Source organism: Saimiri boliviensis, chromosome 6 (genome assembly GCF_048565385.1).
Source record: "Saimiri boliviensis isolate mSaiBol1 chromosome 6, mSaiBol1.pri, whole genome shotgun sequence".
Taxonomy (NCBI): Eukaryota; Metazoa; Chordata; class Mammalia; order Primates; family Cebidae; genus Saimiri; species Saimiri boliviensis.
In genome coordinates this window covers 44,216,985-44,242,554 of record NC_133454.1, presented here as the reverse complement: position 1 = coordinate 44,242,554, position 25,570 = coordinate 44,216,985, and the positions used below count along the sequence as shown (strand labels likewise).

General features: G+C 40.4%; 1 protein-coding gene across 6 annotated transcripts in view; it reads left to right on the top strand.

Moving 5' to 3' along the window:
* Window positions 1-19,283, top strand: part of EXPH5 (exophilin 5) — an 85,193-nt gene extending 65,910 nt beyond the window's left edge. For 5 of the 6 annotated variants that reach the window (XM_074400537.1, XM_074400539.1, XM_074400540.1 and 2 more), the window contains 2 exons: window positions 5,970-6,108; window positions 9,836-19,283. In XM_074400537.1, coding sequence (XP_074256638.1) covers window positions 5,970-6,108; window positions 9,836-15,231 — 5,535 coding nt within the window. In that variant the 3' untranslated portion in view covers window positions 15,232-19,283. The remainder of the gene's footprint in view (window positions 1-5,969; window positions 6,109-9,835) is intronic. The other variant, XM_074400538.1, reaches the window with a different exon arrangement.
* Window positions 19,284-25,570: the final 6,287 nt, after the last annotated feature.

Below are 25,570 nucleotides of genomic sequence, written 5' to 3'. Positions count from 1 at the left end.
CCTCCCACGTGCTTTTCTGAATCCTAATGTTACAAATCTCCAGTGTCTTAATTTCTGTAATAATATATACTAATAATCTTATATAATTAGTTTCGTTTTTTTTTTTTTTTTTTGAGATGGAGTCTCTGTCACCCAGGCTGGAGTGCAGTGGCATGATCTTGGCTTGCTGCAACCTCTGCCCCTGCCCCAGGCTTAAACGATCCTCTCACCTCAGCCTCCCAAGTAGCTGAGACCACAGACATGTGCCATCATGCTTGCTAAGTTTTTATATTTTTGGTAGAGACAGGGTTTCACCATGTTTCCCAGGCTGGTCTTGACTTCCTCAGCTCAAGTCATCTGCCTGCCTTGGCCTCCCAAAATGCTGAGATTACAGGTGTGAATCACCGTACCCAGCCTTATATAGGTACTTTTTTACCTTGGTATATCATAAATCAATTCATAACTATGTGCAAAGTATCACACCATATGCAATGAAAGGCATGGACTGTCTAAGACAAGGTGCCTCTCTTCGGAGAGTTTGCCCTCTAACTGAAGACATGTACATTAGTGAAATAACAGTAAAAAAAAAAATAAATAACAGAAATAAGAGGGTTTGGGATCTGATCATATGAGTATGAGTAGCCAGTGCCACCATATATAGTATTCATGTGATTTACAGTAAGGCGTTTACTTAGTTTCCTCACCTGAAAAACAGGAATGATAATTCCTACTTAATTTACATATTTGTTATAAGATTCAGTCAGAGAGGATATTTTTAAGTATATTAAAAACAAATGAGTAATTTTGTTCAAATATAAGGAAGTTGGAGGCTGGGCATGGTAGCTCATGCCTATAATCCCAGCACTTTAGGATGCCAAGGTGAAAGGACTATTTGAGCCCAGGAGTTTAAGACCAGCCTGGACAACATAGCAATCCATTTCTACCAAAAAAATTTAAAAATTAGCCAGGCATGGTGGCACACATCTGTAGTCCCAGTTACTCAGGAGGCTGAGGTGGGAGGACTGCTTAAACCAGGAGTTCAAGGTTACAGTGAGCTGTGATTGCACAGCTGCACTCCAGCCTGGGTGATGGAGCAAGTCTCTCTCTCTTAAAACAACAACAACAACAACAAAAATGGAAAGGATTTTGACACAATTGTACTGCAAAGAGGTGTTTGAACCTCATCCTCTAGGCCAAAAATGGGAAATAGGCTTCACCTTTTATGGCAACTCCACAGCATGGAGCATTATTTAGAGGGGGCTTCTGAGTCAAAAACTGAGCCCTGATAAGAATCAGTCAGTGTCTGCTCTGAGCCCTGGAGGGTTTTACTTCTCTTCTAGGTCACAAGAAACTTCAGGTGCCTCCCAGCAGCTCTATGACTGGTATTTGGCTTCAGAGAATGCCTACCACAAGGATGTAATGCACTAATAGGCCAAGAGCTGCAAAACCTGATCGTGAGTAGAATGAAGTATTTTAGCAGTGGCTCTGGAATCTGACAGACTGGAAATGAATCCCCTCCCTCCATCAATGTGACCAGAGACTAATGACCTGACCTCCTGAATCCTCAGTTTTCTCATCTAGGATAATCAATGTTTAGTTGCTGCTGCTGCTAACAACAATAATAATATCTTACACATAGCTTAAATAAAAGTTAGGAGTCTATAGAGAGTGATAGTTTTCAGTATTTGATGTCTGATACCTACTAGTGACTCACAGCTGCTGCTTCTTTTTTTTTTTTTTAATCACTAACGTCACCCTTGCAGAATTACAGATGAGTGTAAATGAAACCTCGGTATTTTCTCTTGTTAGCTATATAGTTTACATCTCTGTGTGTTAAAAGCATCCTGTCCATGCTGTTTGAGTAGGGTGGGTCTTGAAGTAGAGGATCTGGGCAGAAATAAAACCAAAGGAAATTATACTCAGGGTCTCTAGAGGATAGTGATTCTTCCCAGCCTGGAGAGGGTCATCTCTTCACATGACCCTTCTGTTCATGTACTTTTCATTTCATTGTGAATTATTACAAAGGAATGTGATCCTGGGGGCCACAAGGAATGTACTGGTCTACATACATAGAGAAAAGATTGATTAAGAGAGAATTATGCCTGATGTTCTCTTAATCAGATCTATCTACTTTGCACCAACTATCAAAATTGCAGATTTGAGAAGAATGGATTTATAAGATCTGTGACTAATTGTTATCACTAATAATAACAATTACTGATGTAACCTCCAAATTGGACAGACAAGAGGGAACACTTTGATGTAGGGTAAGAAGAATTAACTTTAACTGATCTGATTTCTCAAATGGCTAAATTTAGGTTTTATTACCTCCAATCAGTATCCCACTAGAGTTGTGTTTTGCTTTTAATGTTTGTTTACTTCTGAATTTTATATTAGTATGCTAAATTATATTCGATGACCAATAAGTTATCATGGGAGCACTCTTTCCTTATTAATAAATCTCCTCTGTGAGTAGTCAGGTATGGCTTACTCATACAATGACAACTATAGGTCAATGAAATTTGGGCAGGTTTCTGTAGGAAATAAGTGACCTAGACCTTGAGAAAGAAAACAAGCAGGAGTGAAAATACAAGGTCATGAGGAATGTAGTGGGTAAGAGAACCTGCACTGTGGAGTTAGACAGACCTGTGATGGAGAACTTAAGAAGTTGGAGCTTTGGAAAGGTCGACGTGATCTTAGATATGAAAGACGAGATAAAAATGTAGTGTTGAAGGTCAAATGGAAAGGGAAATCTTGAGGTGGGGAAGAGGGATTCAGGAGACAAGGACTGGGTAGCAAAGTGCGCTGAAGATCAAGACTGGAACGGGAAGTGGGTGAGTGCAGAATGAGTTAAAGTGGAGTCATGAGTGACAGAGCCAGTTTGACAGAGGAAATGCAAATGGGGTTTTGGCACAAGAAAGTGAAGGCATGGGAGTGGATAATGTCCACAAGGTTATGAAGACAAATAAAAGCTTGAAAGTAGAGCAGTGATTGGATTTTATGAAATCAAGATAAACACTTGCTAGTAAAATATAGTAATAATAATAGCCAGGCTCAGTGGCTCATGCCTGTAATCCCAGTACTTTGGAAAGCCTAACCAGGTGTATTGCCTGAGATTGGGAGTTAAAGACCAGTCTAGTCAACATGGTGAAACCCTGTCTCTACTAAAAATACAAAAGAAGTATCTGGATTTGGTTGCATGTGCCTGTAATCCCAGCTACTCAGGAGGCTGAGGCAGGGGGATTCTTGAACCAGGGAGGTGGAGGTTGCAGTGAGCTGAGATCACACCACCACACTCTGGCTTGGGCAACAGAAGGAGACTGCCTTAAAAAAGTAAAATAAAATAAAATAAATAATAAAGGCAAACAAATTTAGTTTTATGTCATTCTCTTAAATCCTTTCATTGAAAAATTAGCAATAGATTTTTTTACATCATTTATTATTTTTACAGTCATATTTTTGAATGCCTTTGTTTCAGAACTACCAAATCCGCTCCTTAACGACCGTCTGAGGGATTCTACCATTCTAGACCAGCAGTCCCCAGCCTTTTTGGCACCAGGGACCTACTTTGTGGAAACTTCTTCACTGAAGGGGGTGGTTTGGGAATGAAACTGTTCCACCTCTGATCATCAGGCATTGGTTGGATTCTCATAAGAAGAACACAACCTAGATCCCTCGCATGCACAGTTCACAATAGTCTTAGTATGTAAACTTTCAATGCCGCAAAAGAAGTAGCACTCGAATATAAATTTCCTCAGCAAGGCAATTTACTTCTGTAGAAGGGTGCAGCTCACAAATGGAACAATGGCGAGTGTACACCTGGACTAGGAGGGGAAGGGGGACTTATTCCTGACAGAGGTAGCCCCTACTGCTGTGTTATCCCCCTATTGGCTAGGGTTAGACTGCACAGTCTAGGCTAATTCCGATTGGCCATTTTAAAGAGAGCAGGGGTAGCAGCTGGAGTGGCAGGGTAGGTAGTTTGTCAGGAAGGATGGTTAGGGGCAGGTAACCAGGGGTGACTCAGGTCAAAGCAGGTGACTGGAGCAGGTGACTGGGATGAGTCAGGATGGAGCAGGGGACCCAGGGAAGAGATGTGAACTACTGATTAGAACTGGCAGAAAAGGTTGTTTACTGAAACCAGAAGGAGTTTAAACTTTAAAATGGAGTACAGAGAACCGAACATACTGACGTACTGATCCTTTAAAGAGAAATGTAGAACTCATTGGTTCGTGCTTCTTTGAGAATCTAATCCCTGGGCTGATCTGACCGGAGGTGGAACTTAGGTGGTAATGTTCACCCCTCACCCCACACTGTGCAGCCTGATTCCTAACAGGCCAAAGATCAGTACCAGTCCGTGGCCCAGGGGTCAGGGACCCCTATTCTAGATGACCTCTGATAGAAACACATTTTTCTCCCCAAATCCGTCAGGTTCACAATTTTTTTTTTGAGACAGAGTCTCGCTCTGTCACCCAGCCTGGAGTGCAGAGGCGCGATCTTAGCTCACAACAACCTCTACCTCCCTGGGTTCAAGCGATTCTCCTGCCTCAGCTTCCTAAGTAGCTGAGATTACAGGCATCTGCCACCATGTCTGGCTAATTCATATATATATATATATATATATATATATATATATATATATATATATATTTCTTTTTCCCAAGACAAAATCTAGCTCTGTCACCTAGGCTGGAGTGCAGTGCCTCACTGCAACCTGCATCTCCTGGGTTTAAGCAGTTCTCCTGCCTCAGCCTCCAGAGTAGCTGGGATTACAGGCACCGGCCACCATGCCTAGCTAATTTTTGTATTTTTAGTAGACACAGGATTTCATCTTGTTCGCCAGGCTGGTCTGGAACTCTGGACCTCAAGTGATCTGCCCGCCTCTGCCTCCCAAAATGTTGGGATTACAGGTCTGAGCCACCGCACGCGGTCAAGTTCACAAATCTGAAGGTCCACTATGAGTTCTAGCTAACAGGCGCTTGATAACTGGGTACAATGCTAGGAAATCTAAAATCGAAGCCATTGGAGCCATGGAGACAGCACTCCAAATTTAAGAGAGGTCCATTTCTTTCCTCTCTTCCAGGAATGCTCCACCAAGATCTGTGTAGTGCTGTTACCACACCCCACCACTTATCCAAAGTTAGTCTTTGGTTCGGGAGTTTCCTTAGTATTGTCCCTTCAGTGGTTGCCAAGAAGATGTTACCCGACAAAGGTTCAGATCCAGACCCCAAGAGAGGGTTCTTGGATCTCTCACGAGAAAGAATTCATGGCGAGTCAGAGAAGTAAAGCAAGTTTATTAAGAAAGTAAAGGAATAAAAGAATGGCCACTTCATAGACAGAGCAGCCTCCAAGGGCTGCTGGTTTCCCGTTGTTACGGTTATTTCGTGATGATATGCTAAACAAGGGGTGGATTATTCATGCCTCCCCTTTTTAGACTATATAGGATAATTTCCTGACCATGGCACTTGTAAACTGTCATGGTGCTGGGGGGAGTGTAACAGTGAGGGCGTTCTTGCTGCCATCTTGGTATTGGTAGGTTTTAGCCAACTTCTTTATTGCAGCCTGTTTTTATCAGCAAGGTCTTTGTGACCTGTACCTTGGGCTGACCTTCTATCTCATCCTGTGACTTAGAATGCCTTAACCAGCTGGGAATGCAGCCCAGTAAGTCTCAGCCTTATCTTACCCAGCCCCTATTCGAGTTGCAGTTGCTCTGATTCAAACGCCTGTGACAGTGCTATGTAAGTTTGTAGGAAACTTTGGCAGAGAGAGGCTCAGTACCTTTCCTGAAAGACTCATAACTGAAAGAATTAAAGTGGGAATAGAGAAGTGCAAATGGCAAAAACAACACATTACAAATTGAGAAATAAATATTAGAAAAATGGTTTGTAGTGCTTAGACTAAAACTTTTAAGCTTGGGACAGTTTTGTGGGAGTGTGTGAGTATTTTGACTGGTGAAGACTCAGAAATAATATTGTTCTCTACTTTAAAATTAGCAGGCAAAAATATACAATTCACCCCTGGAAAATCAACTAGTCAAGAGTGCATTTGTCCCCAAGCCAGCAGTCATGAGGGAGGAGAGTGGCATGCCTCCGCCGTGGGACACTTCACTGCTGGAGAATGAGTTTTTCCAAGGTAAGTTCGTCCATTAAATTGCCTTTGCAACAACTGGTACTAAAGGAAGTAAACAATAACTAGTTTGTATTAAAGTACTCAAAACATATCAAATGCTGTTCTTTATTTTTTAAGTCCTTTTGTTTAGCATATTTGAAGAGGATGCTGATATGTTATTAATACAAGTATTAAGAACCTTATGATTAAATATGATCTAAGCAAATATTCTCAAATCAAGGACCGATAAATATATGGAATAGTAATAATGTTTAATGTTTAACCTCAGGGGTCAAGAGTTTGAGACCAGCCTGGCCAACTTGGTGAAACCCCCATTGCTACCTAAAAATAAAAATTAGCTGGGTGTGGTGGCGTGTGCCTGTAATCCTAGCTACTTGGGAGGCTGAGGCAAGAGAATTGCTTGAACCCAGAAGGCAGAGGTTGCAGTGAGCCTAGATCACACCACTGCACTCCAGCCTGGGTGACAGAGCAAGACTCCATCTCAGAAAAATAAATAAATAAATATTTAACCTCAGGTAAAAAGGAAATGCATCTTTAAGAAACACATCTACAAAGTTTGCTGTTTAATAGACTTTTATTGTTCCAGATTAGGACCCAAATGCACTGTGACAAAATCTAATTGTCACTAAACAATTAACCTTGCACAATGATAAAAACTGAAACAGGTTGCAAAAGCAGTGGCGTTCCAAATGCATGTGTATCTTATCATTATATGATCATAGTTCACTTTTACAAAGGTTATTCTGTATAAGCCCAGCCATTTGAAAAGTTAACTCTGGAGTTATCACCAGCTTCACCTTGAGGAACTAAGTTTAGTTTGTAAAGGCAATACCATCTTCTGGCCCTTATCCTGTGGGACAGCAGTCAGGGAAAGACAGTCAGCCAGACAGTCAACCTAGGGGCTTTCTTCGGTAAGACACTTCCTGGCAGAGACTGGAGGAAAATCTCTGATCCAAAATGAAGGTTTTGTTGGAAAAGGAGAGCTACTGTTTATGGAATGAAAATGATAATAATAATGTGGTCTTTCTGAAAATAAAGTAGAGAAGCAGAACAGGAATTTTTCTGACCTCAGGAGTGGTGAGTAAAACAGCATTGTTAATCTGGGATTCTAAGTGGCTTTAATTTAAAATCCTGTCATGGAGACGTTAAGAGTGGTTACCTCTAGGTAGAATTCCTGGTGAATTTACCTATTTGGTTATACCTTTCTGTATTTTCTGTTCTAACTACATTTTGCTCTTGTGGTCAGACAAAGCTTTAAGGGGAAAGGAAAACATAAACAGCTTGAAAGGGAGAATGGATATCAAAGATACTTTCGTTATGATTTGTTTTAAAGATAGATTTTTATTCATTATGCAGTTTTGTTTTGTTTTGTTTTTGCTCCACCTTATACTTCAGCATTGCTTAATTATTTTATTGTGGCTATAGGGGACAAATTACTTCAGGCCCTAGGAGGGGTAAATAAATATTTTCATGAAAACATTGGCAGATTATTCCCTAAAGGATTCCTTAATTACATATCCTTAATGTTCAAGAACAGTTTTTCTTTTGGCTGTACAAACTTAATAGCACCAACTTGCAGTTAAAATAGGGTAGGGAAAATCCAGAACAGATTTTTTAAAATCCCTTTAGCAGCTGCCCTAACATAATTGGCATGTTGCATGTACATTTCACCTATGTATGGTCAGACACTTACTTTCCTTGGCATTATACAGTTAAAATCAAATTTGTAATTTATTCATATTTATTGAACATGAATATAGTAAATTATACTACTATAGAGTCGGTCTTAAAGAGTCTACAAACCTCAAAGGATTATGATTCTATTCAAAGTCTAATGAGTTTTTACTGAGGAAAAAATGTCACATACAATTAAATTAATACAATTCAAAGAAAAACCAACTGTGTCCCCAAAAGGATGTTGTGTTATGTCTGAGATCACAGAGGCTGTGGTCCTAGAGAGAATGAGCCCTGGGTCTGGGCTTGGTCTAGGTCTTCAGTTGTCATAAATTGGTCCCTGGACACTGACTTTGGCCCCACCCCCTGATTTTGCTACTGAGAGAAAAGTAATAATTATTTGACAATAGCAACTTCATGTCTTTGTAAAACTATGAGCTCATCTCATAGTAAAATCATCTGCATAGTCCATAAAGAGGAGAAAATAAAAAGTGAGCTCTTATGACACAGAGGTTGCATTGCACAGTGGTTGCATGCATGGACTCAGGAAACAGACTGTCTGGGTTCCAATCCCAGTGCTGTGCAATCTTAGCAATTTACTTAATTTCTTCTTGCTTCAGTTTCTTCATTATAGAATAAGAAGAGTAATAGGACCAACCTTCTAAGGTTGTGTGAGGATTTAATGAATTAATATATTAAGTGTTTAGGATTCTCCCTGACACACAGAAAGTGCTGTCTTATAGGAATATTAATGGATATTAATTTTTCCAGAAAAAAAAATCTAACATTGGCATATTATTTAATAACATTATATAGCACTTTTAATTATATATATTGCTCAAATCCATCCAACTAAGTATGTTCATAAATTAGCTGTAAACTTTTCGTGGAAATACTGTTTCCTTTTTTTTTTTTTTTTTTTTGATACAGAGTCTTACTCTGTCATTCAGGCTGGAGTGCAGTGGCACGATCTCAGCTCACTACAACCTCTGCCTCCCGGGTTCAAGCAGTTCTCCTGCCTCAACCTCCTGAGTAGTGGGGATTACAGGTGTGCACCACCACGCCTGGCCAATTTTTGTATTTATAGTAGAGATGGGGTTTCACCATGTTGAAAACCCTCAGGGTTTTACCTGAGGTCTCGAACTCTTGACCTCAGGTGATCTGCCCACCTCAAGCTCCCAAAGTGCTGGAATTACAGGCGTGAGTTGCGTTGCCTGGCCAAAAATGCTGTTTTCTTAACAGTACAACACAGAAATCATATGCTCTGTAAGAGGTTCATTTCTATTATGATCCCAGGAGGTATACAGAGGTGGAAATATTGTAGCAAACTAGTGACATGAAAGAAACAGAAAGACAAGGCTTAATAATACTAACAGTTATCTAATTATTCAATGCATTATTAATTCTTTTTTATTACTAGCCCATATCTTAGAAAAACTCAGTACATTTTAGATGCACTAAAAGAAACCATGGCTGGGCAGAGTGGCTCACGCCTGTAATCCCAGCACTTTGGGAGGCCAAGGCGGGTGGATCACAAAGTCAAGAGATCAAGACCATCCTGGTCAACATAGTGAAACCCCGTCTCTATTAAAAATACAAAAAATTAGCTGGGCATGGTGGTGCGTGCCTGTAATCCCAGCTACTCAGGAGGCTGAGGCAGGAGAATTGCCTGAACCCAGGAGGCGGAGGTTGCAGTGAGCCAAGATCGCACCATTGCACTCTAGCCTGGGTAACAAGAGCAAAACTCCGTCACAAAAAAAAAAAAAAAAAGAAACCGTGATTAAAATTCACTGTTAGAAAAATATAGTTCTATTGTCTTAAGGAATTATGAAAGGTTTAGTTTGAAAAAATGTGATTTGAAAAAGTAGGAAAGAAATTTTCACTATAATCTTGTAAAAATCCGTCTATCTTAAAAATATAATCAAAATTACATTTATGATAATATGATAAAAATATTATAAATGATTATGTTTCTTAAAAAGGAGGCTTCAATGATTCAAATCATAACTAAACTCTAAAAAATATATAAAAAAGTTGATTCACATTCTGTTTTCAGTTTTAGATGACTTGGATAGCAAATTGGCTCAGGAACAGTCTGCAAGCTCGGTGAACACCAGAACGCCCCTCAACTATGGATCAAGAACACATTTTAGTCATTTTTATTCCAGCAGGAACAGACATGGTAATATCTCAGAAAGGCACAAAAAACACTATAATGACACTTCCAATATGTCTATCTATGACATCCTAAGACCAGGAACTCCTAGGGAAGGTTTTAAAACATTTTCTCCTAGGACAAGGACAATTTATGATATGTATAGAACAAGGGAGCCCAGAGCCTTTACAGAAGATCCTGTGCAAAAGAATACTTTTGGAAGTACTTCGCTGTGTTTTGACAGTAGGCAACGGTCGGCCTTACCAGCCACAGGGCATTTCACAGCAAGAAGCTTACATTTTCCAGCCACAACTCAGAACAAGAGTGTGTTTGTACCACTAAGGCACCGGCAGAGTCCAAAGAGAACTCCTTTATCATCCATCATATGGAACAGATCGGATTTCTCTAGAGATAGGCAGAACCAGGCAGAGTTCCTGAGGGCACCATCACCAATGGAAATTGACCCTGCTGACAAGTATGCGTATCCCAGGTACTTTCAGGAGAATAGGAGCTATGAATCATACCATTCAGAGAATATTTACCACCATGTTAGTTTAAATGCCCCCATGGAGAATGCAATGAGTCCTGACACTTTTGAGAACTCAGAGAATATGCCATTCTACCATCAAAGCAACCCATTTGCCAGATCTTTCTTCAGCAATACCTTTGGACAAAGCAGAGAACAGAGGAGATTTGGACAAAGTCCTTTTGGGGGTCAGCAGATAGCACATTCTTCCTGGTCTGACTTTCATCGAAGCAGGAATTCATTCAGTTCTTCTGACAGAGAATTTGAAATGATTTCCATGGAAGCAAATAGTGCATCAGCTATTCATGGCCATAGTGTTTCTTCTGAACAATGGGAATCATTTTCTTCTGGTTATGGAACAGATGTTTCCAGAGGCCAAGAAGAGCCATCTCCCTGGCAGTTTGATTTTCAGACATCCACACTGGAGAGGATGGAGGTATCACATGGTAATGAGAACCAGTTGACTCCTCATTTTGGCACGCCAAATGTTTGCTCCATGACTGGTTCAAGCTGTCACATCAAATCTGGTGAGTTGGTAAGTCAACAGGAGGACAATTCTCCTGTAGACGTACATATAAACAAAGAAGCTTCCTCGTTTGGAATTGCTCAGACTCCAGTACCCTCATTCAAAACTTCCTTTTCCCAGATTTCTGATGACAGAAGGAATTCTCAGAGTTCCAACTTGCAGAATCCCACAGGCACTTTGCCGAAAATTATTCTTAATAAGCCTGCCTCTCATCCAATGAGAAGCCATGCAGAAGTCACTATAACCAACAGCAGTTCAACTGACTCTCTGCCTCTTGCCAAAAGCCAGCCCAATATCACAGAAGTAAATAGTGAGAAAGACTTAAATGAATTTATTTCAAAAGAAGACAGACAGCTAAGCATGATGGACCAGACAAAAAAGGCAAGTGAAATACCCCAACCTGTTTCACAGACAGGGATCTCAAACCCTTTACCTGATTTTCAAAATCCCTTCTCCCAGGACTCAGCCAAGAGCAACAGGTTGGATTTTAATGCATCTACCACAATAAGTTCAAAAAAGTCACCCAGAGTCTCTTCCCGGAAAGATACCTCCAAAACGTATATACCGTATAAAGATAAATCCAGTGACACTAAACAAGATAAGAGGTTTACTGGGAACAGAAAACTTGGCTCGACAGCTTCCCTTTCTTTCATTCAGGAATACAGAACACCACCATCTCTCCCCAGGCCAGACCAAGGTTGTCACCAGGAATTAACTGTAACTAATGAAGATATTTCAAGCATTGTTACAAATAACCACTGGAGCTCCGCACTGACTGATACTCAAAATGCACAATCTCTAGAAAAGCCTGTTATTTTAGATACTGAGGGAGAACAATGTGCCGCAATTCATTGTACCAACTGTGGCAAGTTGGCTGCCGGCCACAAGACCTCGTGTGATTCTTTAGCTCTGTCATCAGCTGCAATACCAGATTCCTCACCCTCCAATAATGCTTCCATTGATGCTCCTGTGGTTCCATCTACTACAGTGTTCTCCAGGAGAAGTCCTTCAGACAAAGATTCATCACTGGGAGAAAGAAAAGAAAAAGACAATGCTGGGAAGGACCAAAATAATCAGTTTGTTGTAAGTCACTCAGAAAGCCAAGAGAGAAATGATAGTCATGTGCCCGCACATGATGAAGTGGTTGATGTTGTCAAATGCCATTCACACTCTCCTTTTAGGACCGGAAGGGGAAAAGGAAAAATAAGGCATCGTATATCCTGTATTGAAAAGTTAAGCAAAACAGAAAATAGAAAAGTACCCACCAGTGGTCGCAGGAGCCTCATTGAAGCAAATCAAAGCAATTCCAAAGCTTCTGAGCTTGACACAATTTATTGTACCTTGCCAAGAAAATCAAGCAGTTTTCTCCTACATGGCAGACAGTCAGGAAGTCAAATAATGCCTGCTTCATTGAGGAATGGGCCACTTCCCTTCCAAATCAAAAATAATGTGGAAGATACAATGGGGAACTCTACATTAAACAAATTTAGTCCCAGTTCTCCTGAGTCAGTGACTGAATGTTCCAAAGTCATTTCAGACTCAGCCCTGGGAGCACCTGAAACCACAGAGAGAATGACAAATGTGAAAAGCGGTGGATCCACTTCTTTTAGAAAAGGACCACTTCCGTTCCTCACCAAGAGGGCTACGTCGTGTCCCTCAGGGGAGCCACATGCCTCCACTGGAAGAGAAGAAAGAAAGAAGTCATTGGCCTCAGGCATGGACGCTTCTGAGCAAACATCAAGGCTTTGGGAGAGAATTATTTGCCCTGTGGAAAGTGGCTCATCTGTTAGAGATTGTTCTTTAACCAAAAGACACCACCAAAAGGAAAACTTCCAAGAATGCACTGAGAAGGAAGGTAAAGTGGCTGCCTCCAGGAGAAGTCTATTTGCCCTTTCAAATGAAGACCCTTTACCTTTTTGTTCAGACTTGTCAGGAAAAGAACGGGAAAAAACTTTACATAAAGTTAAGACAACTAGTATGTTTTCTGTTTCTGGTGATGAAGATAATGTAAAATGTCTGGAGGTGGTCTCAATATATTACACTCTACCGAGGAAACCCAGCAAAACATTCTGTAACCTCCTTCAACAGTATACACAAAATACTGATTCACTAATAGAATCACCTCAAGTGGAGACTGAAACATTTCCTAATGCTTTAGAAAAAGATGCACAGAATTATTCTACACGAGAGCAGTCAGGAACACCTTCGTGTGAAGATCTAAAGATGTCGGTCAACTCTGATCAGAGTCTGACCGCTGAAAATACGACTGCCTTCCAATTATCAAAAAGGGGGCTCCTAGAGCCTGCATTACAGGAAACGGCTTCTACTGAGGCAGCTGTTTCTCTTCCTAAAGAGGAATCTAACGTTCGAGAGATTTTTTCAGATAATTTAGCCAAAACACCTTTAGAGGATTCAGAAAACAGGAAAGAAGGAGGCAAAAAATTGCAAAGTGAAACCCTGCATACTTTATTGATGCTTCAGGGAAAAAATGTTTCTGAAGAAAGATCCGAAAATTGCCAACAATCCGTTAATTCAAGTGACAGTGGTCCCTCTAGTCTTCCAGCTCTTTCAGAAAATAAAATTGGAAATTCCCAAACCAGAAGAAGTTCTTGGGAGTGTACAGGGAGTGGTAGAGCCATTCCGTTTATTGGAAGTGGGAAGTGTCCTCAGAAAGATCACATATCCACAGCTGTAGGTGATGGCTCCAATGGCTCACAGCCTAAGGAAGGCAGAGGGGACATTGAAACCAACTGCCAAAAAATGACTAATGAAACACTTTCTCACTCAGACGGCCAAGTCTTTGCTCTTACTCCAGCACTGCATAAACTACGGCTTGGTGAGGAGACTCAGTCAGATGAACCAGACTTAGAGAATCTGCAGTCTGGACCTAGGGAATTACCTCAAAGAAGTCAGAAGGCAGATATGACAGAGAGCAGGAAGGCTGAAGATGAAATGCAGTTAGCATGGGATCAACCTTCCCTTCCTGAAGGAAACAATAAAAATAAAACCACCTTGGAAGACCTAGTAAAGGGGGAATATAGATCTTCAGGTAAACACAGATTGGCAGCCATGTCTAAAGCAAGCAGAAAATTCCCAGCTAAAGATGTAAGCCCTAGAAGACATGTAGCTACTATCTTCCCCAAAAGTAGGAGTAGGTCTGGCTTTGACCATTTACCTGTTGGCACAGTGGAGTGCAACCCACTCTTCCCTGAGCCTACTCCTAAGTCTGCAGAATCCAGAGGTGAAAGCAGGTTGAGTGAGGATGGATTGCACATGAAGAAGTCTGAGAAGCCTCTCCCCACTACTTTACTACCCAACAGAGAACCTTCTACACATGTCAGCAACCAGAAGTCTAACAGCATTTCACAACGACATCCGAATGAGTTAAAAAATGTCCCAGAATCACAACAGCATGAGAATTCTAAAGATGTCACAGTAGCTCAGAATTTAGAAAGAGAATCAGGAGCCCCATCCCTGCTCACATTCACCAGCCTCGGGGAAGCAGAATTCTCTGACGATCAGAGGAGGCTGAGCCCTCCTTTTCCACTGGAGCCTGCACAGAAATCTGGAGTAAGCATCCCACTGGCCAGTTTTCCGCAGCAACAAAGGAGTGCTTCATCTCTGGAGTGGGAACCTGAGCCATACATCTATCGTTCAAAGAGTTTAAAAAGTATTAATGTGCATGGTGATCTGCTACGAAAAAGTCATCCTCCAAAAGTCAGGGAGCGCCATTTTTCTGAAAACACTTCTATTGTCAATGCCCTGAGTCGACTGACCCTTGGGAATGAATTCTCTGTCAACAATGGGTACAGTCGAAGATTCAAATCTTTTTCTGAACTCCCCTCCTGTGATGGAAATGAAAATTGGACTTTTCGCAGCAGGACAAAAGCAGGTCCCAAGTCTGCAACATCTATATGCAGACCTATCGACTATGGGATCTTTGGGAAAGAACAACAGTTAGCTTTCTTAGACAATGTGAAGAGGTCACTTACACAAGGAAGATTATGGAAACCAAGTTTTCTTAAGAACCCGGGCTTCCTGAAAGATGATTCGATGAACCCTCTCAACCCCTCAGAGTCATTAAGCTCAAATTTTCCCAGTAGTCAGATGCCAGAAGATGGCTTATCTCCAAGTGAACCACTTAATATCTATGAAGACGACCCAGTAGACTCAGATTGTGATACAGACACAACCACAGATGATGAATACTACCTGGATGAAAAGGACAAAGAGTCAGAACTGTGAGGCTTTTTCAATAAAATACTTTACCTTTTCCACCAAAAGCTTATAATGGAACTGAGGTGTATATGTGCACATGCATGGGAGGATAAAAGATCTAGTCTGGGCAGTGTCTGCTCTGAAATGTCCCACATCTCCTTTTTTTCCTCCACACCCAGTAGAGACACTTCCTGAAAGCTAGACAAAGAATTCTTGTTCTGAGAGAGTCTCTGCTATTTTTCTCTCTCTGTAAATGTTCTTAGCCTGCCTTTCCACCACTCCCACTTAATCCCTAATTCACTGTCTGACTTGGGCTTTCTGCTTTACTTCCCTCCTAACATTTTTCATCTTTGTGATTTACAACCTTAGTATCCCAGGTACATACAAAACTTACGCATTACCCAGCACAACTGCAAAACTCTGTATTTGTTCTTTGGGTCCACACCTTATGCTTATGACATTAAATAAAACGCAGAGACAATAACAATGGGGTAAATGTTATCATCCTGTTTGACTCATGAACATTTAGGAAGTTTCAGGTGGTGGTTTTCTCTTTCAAACAAAGATAAAGGAATTTTTTTTTAACCTGAGAAACTGATTGCAAAGAGGAAAAAACAAACCCAAAAATGGAATTTTCTAAGTACATCCTGTTATATCCATAGTGGAGCCCACGAGACACATGGTCAAAGCACCTATTGAGGTTATAGATGAGGACCTGAATCCCTAGTAAGCCAACAGAAGATTAGCAGTCCTAGAAATTCCTCTGAAACTGTGGGGGATTATTAAGGGCTGGATTATTAAGGGCTTTCAGATAAGCCAAGGACTTAGGCCAGGCAACCTCACCATACAGAGAGTTTCCTGGTCACAGATTTCTGCTTATGAAGAGAACATAGCTGAGGAGCAGAGACAGGAAGTAGGCATCCCTTCGTGAGATTGACTTACTGTTACTGCAGCTCTCTCAGCAACTGGTTTTTCCCATTTCCTCAGAGCTGTCCATTTTCACATTTTCTTTTTTTGTTTGTTTTGTTTTGCTTTTTTTTTTTTTTTTTTTTTTTTTGAGACGCAGTCTTGCTCTGTCATCTAGGCTGGAGTACAATGGCACCATCTTGGCTTGCTATAACCTTCACCCCCTGAGTTCAAGCAATTCTTCTGCCTCAGCCTCCCAAGTAGCTGGGATCACAGGCATACACTGCCTCACCTGACTAATATTTTTGTATTTTAGTAGAGATAGGTTTTCACCATTTGCCCAGGCTGGTCTTGAACTCCTAAGCTCAGGCAATCAGCCAAGCTTGGCCTCTCAAAGTGCTAGGATTACAGGCGTGAGCCACCGCACCCAGCCTTTTTTTTTGTTTTGAGACGGAGTCTCACTCTTGTCGCTCAGGCTGGAGTGTGATGGTCCAATCTCAGCTGACTGCAACCTCCTCCTCCTAGATTCAAGCGATTCTCCTGCCTCAGCCTCCCAAATAGTTAGGACTACAGGTGCTTACCACCACACCCAGCAATTTTTAAATTTTGTTTATTTACGTATTTTTTTTTTTTTTTAGTAGAGACGGAGTTTCACCATGTTGGCCAGACTGGTCTCAAACTCCTGACCTCAGGTTATCCACCTGCCTCAGCCTCCCAAAGTGCTGGGATTACAGGTGTGTACCAATGTGCCCAGCGCACATTTTCTTTAATTGCAAGCAGAATACTTCTTTTCAGGTGGGACATTTTAGTCCTCAGTATCAAGCGGGAACCTTGGCCAAGTCCCTAAAATGCCAGCAAGTCAGATCTTACAACCTGGGGTTCAGTCTTCTCTGCAGGATCATTTACCAAGCCCTTGGGAAATTCTAAGGCAGAGTTCCTAAGGGCCTGTCACTATGATTCTCTCAGTAATTTATCTAGAGTAAATCACTTATGATTTATTTTGGCTTTCCTAACTCTTCAGTTGCCATACAGAACCTCCGGGGATTTCTCTCCTAATTCAGGATAAAGACCAACAGATGTCAGCGAAGATAATCTGCTTTAACTACAGAGAGCGTGCTTTCCTGATCTCAATACCGTGATAGTCAACAGGAGTGGATTTTATCTTGTTTCATTTATATTTGCTTCATGACCTAATCTTATTTTCCATTTTTCATACCTAGCCTGTTTCATCATTATAAACTAAGAATAATGATCGGTGTTGGTGAAGTGTATAGAGATCTGGAACTGACAGAGATTTAAGAAAGAACTATATTATTATTATCCTTCTAATCATTGCCTTACTTAGATACAAAGTGCTGGGGTTAGTTTACATGGTTCCCATGCAACTCCAAGCTAATGAAGATGAAGTAACTAACATGAAAGCTATTCCTTAAATCTGTCAACTGTTTTAAACTTCAAGCTCTGACCAATCCTGAGCTCAAAAAGCTCAAAAATCAAATATGAACTTTTCAATGCAAACGTGTATGGTAAAGAATAAATAACACTTGATTTCTTATTTAATATATATTTGTAAATTCTGTCTTTCTTCTTTTTCTATTTATCTGATTATTATTATTTTTGAGATGGAGTCTGGCTCTGTTGCCCAGGCTGAAGTGCAGTGGTGCAATCTTGGCTCACTGCTGCCTCCGCCTCCTGGGTTCAAGCAATTCTCCTGCCTCAGCCTCCCGAGTAGCTGGGATTACAGGCGCCCACCACCGTGCCTGCTAATTTTTGTATTTTTAGTAGAGACAGGGGTTTCACCATGTTGGCCAGGCTAGTTGCAAACTCCTGACCTCAGGTGATTCGCCCGCCTCAACTTCCCAAAGTGCTGGAATTAGAGGCATGATCCTCTGTACCCGGCCTGTTCATCTGGTTATTTAAGTAAAACTTTCATGAACCATGGCCTGCATTTTCTATGCAATTTTAAGATACTCAGAGTTAATATTTTAATTTAACTCTCACATTTTTAATGATCAGCTTTCAAATTATATTTCAGTATATACTCTGAGTCTATGTGTATGCACAAAAGGTGAAATGAAGTCAGCTTTTTTTTTGGTGAGTTTAGGCTGTATTAACAGTTATGTAAGTTAGGTAAGGATGAAACTGCTTTGAGGCCCAGACTGTGCTGGAATCTACTATTTAAATTCAAAGGCAATTGATGGCCAGTTGTTCAATTGCACTATTGTAATGTTTGCATGTTGGTCTAGCTCAAGTATCAGGAAAACATAAAATTCTTGAAAATAGCACCTTTTACATTTTTATACTTTTATAAAGCACTTCGTTAAAGAAGTAGAGCAAATTTCTATGTATTTTTAAAATATAAGCCGCTGCATTTTAATGTTCATTTTTTATATAGCTATGGTAACTTATAATAGTCATTTTTATATTCATAACTTGTTTTCTGAAAGATATAATCATTATTAAAATAAACATGTAAATGGAGTAAGTCATGGGGAAATCAATTCTAATAAGTACCTTATAAATTACACACTTGTTTCGATACTAGATTTCTATAACCATAAATTTTATACTGCAAAGTCCATTTAAAACAGGGTATAATGAGATTATTTTAATTTTTAGAGACTCCCCTCTAAATAATTCACTCTTACATTGTAAATACATTGATGCCAACAAAATTCCAACTGCTATTAACAAAGGTTTGGTCGGTGATAAGCTAATACAAGCTACTCTGTGTAGGAGGTAAATATGGGTACTGGGGTGGGGGGAGTAAAAATCCACTTAGGTTATGGCAAAGATGGGAATTAACTGGAAAACTCTTACCTCCATAAAATCAATATCCTTTGTTAAGTGCCATAGGGTTTAAGAGAACTTTTTGCTAAGAGTTTATTGATAATGATAATGCTTCAGAGTATCCCATTTAAATGTACAGTGTAAATATGTAAAATATTTTACTTCCCAGGCAAGTTTGTGAATGTATTGCCACTTAGTGGCTCTTTGTGACTGGCGATTCTGTATATCTGAAACAAATAAGCTGTAAGCACTTTCGTTAAAACTTTGTCAAATAATCCTTTTACATACTTGTTCTCAGACCTGTTCTCTGGGTATGAAATGTGTTACAAGACAAGGTGCAAATTTAAAACAATGCCTGTACTTAAATAAATGACTTAAACACATGCACTATTTGATTTGGTTTTTATTTACATCTTCAAATGATTGTTTTTAAGTGTGAAAGTTTCAGAAAAAAATATAAAAGGTGAGGGGCTCGGGAAGGCATAAGTTTTCAAATCAGTCTTTCTTGTGGCTATTGAATGAAATCTGCCATATAGGTGGTTTAAAAAAAAAAAACAGTGCCTTGTGTCTCTCTTCTTTTATTTGTACCCAAAAAGCAACCAACCAACATCAGGAAATCAATGTGTCTTGTTGGATAATAGGAGAGGAATGAAGAAGCTCTGACATTTCTTTTTGGCAATTCTCACATTTATAAAGAAAGAGGGGCTGGGTGCTACGGCTCACACCTGTAATCCCAGCACTTTGGGAGGCCGAGGCAGGTAAATCACCTGAGCTCAGGAGTTCTAGACCAGCCTAGTCTGGCCAACATGGTGAAATCCTGCCTCTACTAAAATACAAAAATTAGCCGGGTGTGGTGGCATGCACTTGCTACTCATGGTGTGCACTCCCAGCTACTCGGGAGGCTGAGGCAGGAGAATCCTTTGAACTCGGGTTGGGGAGGTTGCAGTGAGCCAAGGTCGCACCAGTGCACTCCAGCCTGGGCAACAGAGTAAAACCCTGTCTCAGGAAGAGGGAGTTACATGGAGTTAGGTCATCCACTGTGCAGTAGCACTGATGAAAGATAAGCAGGTCTCTCTAGTTGAATATAAGTCATGCAATGTTAATTCCTCCCAAGAAATTAGTTAATAGATTTGTATTCATCTTTTACCTTTTCTGGAAGAGTAACCCAAAGCCCTTTCTCTATCAAGGAGGGGAGTGTGTCATCATCATCTTGATTACGGACAGCATTTTATTCAAAATATTTTGCTGTCCTTTACTAAAATTTAAAATACAGTGGATCAGCTAAGATTTTTAGTGACAGACAACAGAATCCTCTCTAGCTAGTTCAAATAGAAAAAGATCTATTGAAGGCTGGGCACAGTGGCTCATGCCTGTAATCCCAGCACTTTGGGAGGCCAAGGCAGGTGGATCACTTGAGGTCAGGAGTTCAAGACTAGGCTGGCTAACATGGCGAAACCCCATCTCTACTAAAAATACAAAAATTAGCCATGTGTGATAGTGGGTGCCTATAATCCCAGCTATTGGAGAGGCTGAGGCAGGAGAATCGCCTGAAACCAGGAGGCAGAGGCTGCAGTGAGCCAAGATTGCACCACTGCACTCCAGCCCGGGCAACAGAGTGAGACTCTGTCTTAAGAAAGAAAGAAAGAAAGAAGAAATAAATAAGAAAGAAAGAAGGAAGGAAGGAAGAGAAAACGAAGGAAGGAAGGAAAGAGAGAGAAAAGAAAAGATCTATTAAATTGTAAACTTTGCTCACAAACTCATTAATAGGGATAAGGAGACAGATTTTGAGCTGAAATTCCAGGACCAATTCTAAAAACCATGCCACAGAATTTGACCTGTCAAGCGTGCTGCTGTCTCTTTTACGACCAGAAGATGCGGAATCAAGACGTCAAGTGGGCCAGTATCCTGTATCACTGCCTTCATTTGGTCCAGAAATTACTCCTATAGAAATAAAAACACTGGTATGTATAGACTTGCACATAGGATTTTTATTGTTACAATGTTTGTTGTGGCAAAACCTGGAAACAAAGTTAATACCTGACTAAGAAATTACTGAATATATTACAAAATATTTACATATATAATATGGTACCATCAAAAATTCCTCTTTAACTTTAGAAATTGTCTATTTTCAGTGTCACTAGGTTGACTTAGAAGAATTTCTATGAAATGCTCTTGGGGGAGGAAAGTAAAATTCCATTTTTGTAAAGCATTAACCAAGAAACCTGCATATGCATGTGTGCACACTAGGTTATTAATGTTGGTGGTTTTGTAGGCAGGTGTTGGGGGAGAGGATGTTCAAGAACAGGAGAAAAGAGAGAGAGAAGTTTCTTTCCTCCAAAGAAGAAACTGTAAATATACACACATCTAGATATATATAGAAAGATAATAAGTGAGAAGTTAGTTATTCATGTACTTAAGTGCAATTATTTATTGGTGGTATATAGATTAAAAAGTAAATGTAAGTTTTTAAAGGACTTCTGTCCAGGAGAATATTTAATAAATTACTTTTCTTTTGTAAAAAAATTGATCATTGGCTGGGCATGGTGGCTCATGCCTGTAATCCCAGTACTTTAGGAGGCTGAGTGAGGTGGATCACTTGAGGTCAGGAGTTCAAGACCAGCCCAGCCAACATGGTGGAACCCTGTCTCTACTAAAAATACAAAAATTAGCTGGCATCATGGTGCACGCCTATAGTCCCATGTACTCAGGAGGCTGAGGCAGGAGAATCACTTGAACCTAGGAGGCAGAGGTTGCTGTGAGCTGAGATCATGCCACTGCACGCCAGCCTGGGTGACAGAGTGAAACTGTCTCAAAAAAAATAAATTATCATCATACTTGATTCTACAAAACTTTATGTTTTAATAATGTAAATGCTAGCACTGAGTTTCCCTCTAGGCCCATGTTTTATTCCCCAATCATCCTTTCTAGATTATGTCATTTTTCCAGACTGGAAATTACAATTCCATTCTAGAAATGTTTTGAAGAGCTGTGTAGTATGTACTGATATGATTGCCCAGTAGACCCTTGGGCTGGAAACTGACATCTCCTCCCCTCAGACCATATGTTGACTGTGGAAGAATCAACTTATACAACCCTAAGAATCTTGGCACAATTGATTGTTTCAAGGTGGAATGTTTTGGAGGAAATCGGTTCTGGATGCAAGTTAATATTTAAAACAATTGTCTCACAATCTAAAATGTACCTTATAAACAGTAATACATGCAAGGGACAGGACTGAGTTTATATCCCTAGCACCTTGCAGAATGCATGACATAAAAGTCATGATATAAAGTGGATATTGAATAAATATTATTGAAATAATTAAAATAAAGTTTTGTGCATTTTGTGGGATCTAATCTTGTCTAACCCTATGTAAGTTTTTTAATTCACTAGTGGCATTGAAAATCTGACAATTTCTACAAAAATTAGCCAGCTGTGGTGGCATGCACCTGTAGGCCCAGCTATTCAGGAGGCTGAGGCAGGAGAATTGCTTGAACCTGGGAGATGGAGGTTGCAATGAGCTGAGATCACACCATTGCACTCCAGCCTAGATGACAGAGCGAGAGTCCGTCTCAAAATAAAATAAATGAATAAATAAAAATTAAAAAAGAAAATTACATAATTTCTAAAGTTAAAGAGGAATTTATTATAAGGATTCAAGGATGTCTCAGAAACCAGAGGTAGAGATGTTGCTCATAAACTGTTCCAATCTCTGGTGTGCTATACATAACTCAGAGAGTTTTCTATATTTCTCTTCTGTTTTCCGAATACAAGGTAAAAAATACAGAGGTTATAATGCTTCTGTTGATTTCTCTTCTGTTTTCAGAATACAAGGCAAAAAAAACAAAGGTTATAATGCATCTGTTAGAAAGCAGGCGGTACGTTAAAAATCTCCTAACCTTGATTTTAAACTCCCAGGGAAAGGGGATTAGTTCAGCATGAGTCAGTTTCCAAACTAGGAGCCAATGAACTGTAGCCATAGTTAAAGTTATGCTTTTACAGAGCCTCACTGTTAACCAGGTGGACTGTGGAGTAAAAAAAGAGTTACCAGAAAAGGTGGAAATGTTATGAACTGAGTAGACAATAATTAGCTGTGAATTTTATGTGACATTAATGTAAAGATTCCAGGAGTCAGTGCAGTTCACAGAAGTATATTGAATTTAGACTTTCCAGAGTCACACACTGACTTTAATTCTATGTGTTTAAAATTGGAGCTCAATATGGAGATGAATGTGACAGGGAATGAAAAACTTCTTGGAGTGTATCATTTACTTCAGAGTTTTATACATAATGTTCCTCCTATCCAGAATGCTCTCCTCCTTCTGTTCATGTGGCTGATTCCTGTTTGACCTTCAAGGTTTGGCATAGATGTCATCTCTTTCAGAAGCCTCTCTTGGTTCTCCCAAGACTAGATTAGCTGGTCTTCATATGTAGTGTATAGTCCACTGTACTATGTTGGAAGAGGCTCTCTGCTATGGCCCTTGAACTTCTTTGATCATTCTTGCTTGGTATTCCAGACTCTCTGCCATGGACCTTGAACTTCTCTGATCATTCTTGCTGGTCTGCCACTCCAATGCTCAGCTTTTTATCCAGCCATTTCTCCGGGTAGTGTTTGTAGCAAGCAACCTTGAGGGATGGGATAACATCTCCCCAATCACAAAGAGCAGGCTTAATTCTGTGAAGCCTAAAAGAGGCAAATTCCTTTAGCTTAGTGCTCCTCTCTTGTAATGCAACCCATTTCAGGCATCCATCATAGTCTGTTTGCATTGTCTCCACAGGACTTGGGAGGCTTAGGAACAAAACACAAACCAACATAAAGCTCTGACTACTACTTTTGCAGTGAATAATAAAGTTCTTTGATACAGGAGTGCTGTATCTTTTGACAGCATCCATGAAACAGTAACAGGCCAACTTGTTAGTTTGTAAGTGGGATAAAATCCTAGACTATGCCAGTTCTTGACACCTATATTTTAACACCTATGCACTATTTACATTGCCTCTTTGTCTTTCTTCTCCACTAACCTACAGGCACTTGGAAGTCAAAATACAATATCCAAAATAAGTAGGCATTTAATAAATATGTGTTGAATGAATGAAATTTGATTAATGATAAAGAGTCTGGTCAAGGCATTTGTTGATCTGAAGAGATAGGCTCTTTGGAGACAGATTAAGATGAGAAAGAAAACAGGTTGGTACAGGCTTAGTATTACCAAACATGAGTGTGTTCAGGTACAATTATATGGCTTCTCTGACATGTTCTCAAAAAAATAAAATACTGGGTGTTAACTCAAATGTTATGCAATTTATTAGGCCATATTTTACTATCATCCAGTACCAGCTAAGCCTCAGGTTCTTTCTCTGGAAATTGTTTTAAGTCAGATTTTGAAAGAGTGTGAGCAAAATGTGTTCCATACTTTTTTTTTTTTTTTTTTTTTTTTTTTTTTTTTTTTTTTTTTTTTTTTTGTGACACAGAGTCTCACTCTGGCGCCCAAGCTGGAGTGCAGTGGCACGATCTCAGCTCACTGCAATCTCTGCCTCCCAGGTTCAAGCAATTCTGCCTCAGCCTCTTGAGTAGCCAGGATTACAGGTGCATGCCACAACACCCAGTTTTTTTTTTTGTATTTTTAGTAGAGACGAGGTTTCACCATGTTAGCCAGGCTGGCCTCGAACTCCTGACCTTGTGATCTACTCGCCTCAGCCTCCCAAAGTGCTGGAATTACAGTCGTGAGCCACAGTTCCCAGCCTCCATACAAATTTTTTAAGTGCTGGTTGGAACAGAGCAAAGTTTTCCATTTAAAGCAAGCAGGCACCCTCACAAAATAAAATTTATCAATGAAAGTAATACCAAGTAATGTTGTACTTTCGCCCTAAAAATGATCAGCGACTACCAGTTCCTGAAAATCTCTGCAAAGTACAAAGAATACCATCCACAACCACTGCTTAGCATTCCTAAAATAGGTAAAGAGAACTGTGAAAATGTGGGAAAGATTTTGCCCTGATAAAACTCGGTCATAGCAAGAATGCTGAGTAGCACAACTAAAGCCGTAGGGTAGACAAAGGCCTGCCCAGTGCCTGGCTCTGATGTGAGGATTGAGGTCTGCCAAGAGGGTGCAGAAACCCTGTGTCCATTCTAGGGTGTGACTTCCCTCTGGCTCATTCAGCCAGAGGAAAATCTTTATTGCCTCTAAATAGATTCAGACCATAAGCAGATAAAAAAAGAGGAAAAATCATTAACTGGATAAAATGATCAAAAAAGAGAGGCAGACATTGGCCTTGACAATCTCTTCCTGGATCCAGCGTTCATCTTCTGAGGAGTGGTGGAAGTGGCTGAGAGCAGCTATGCACCACCACGCCTTCTTCCACATCGATTACAGAGGAACAGGAGATTCCTGGCTTTGAGATGAAGCTCATACACAGGCTCAAGGCAATGCCTGGTCTTCTGCCACCCCAGTACCCAGCTCCTCACTCTGGGCTTGGCCCAGGCTCCGTAGATGTTCTATAAACACCTGCTGGAAGAAGGGGAGTGCGGGAGGAAGGGGGGAAAGGGAGGAGTCGGGGAAATCACAGTTCTGTGAAGGAGGCTGCTGAGCAGAAAAGCAACAAAGCAGGCCACGAGAGAACCAAGCTGCTGTGACGAGAGGGCTGTGAGGGAGGGCGGGGGCGTGGC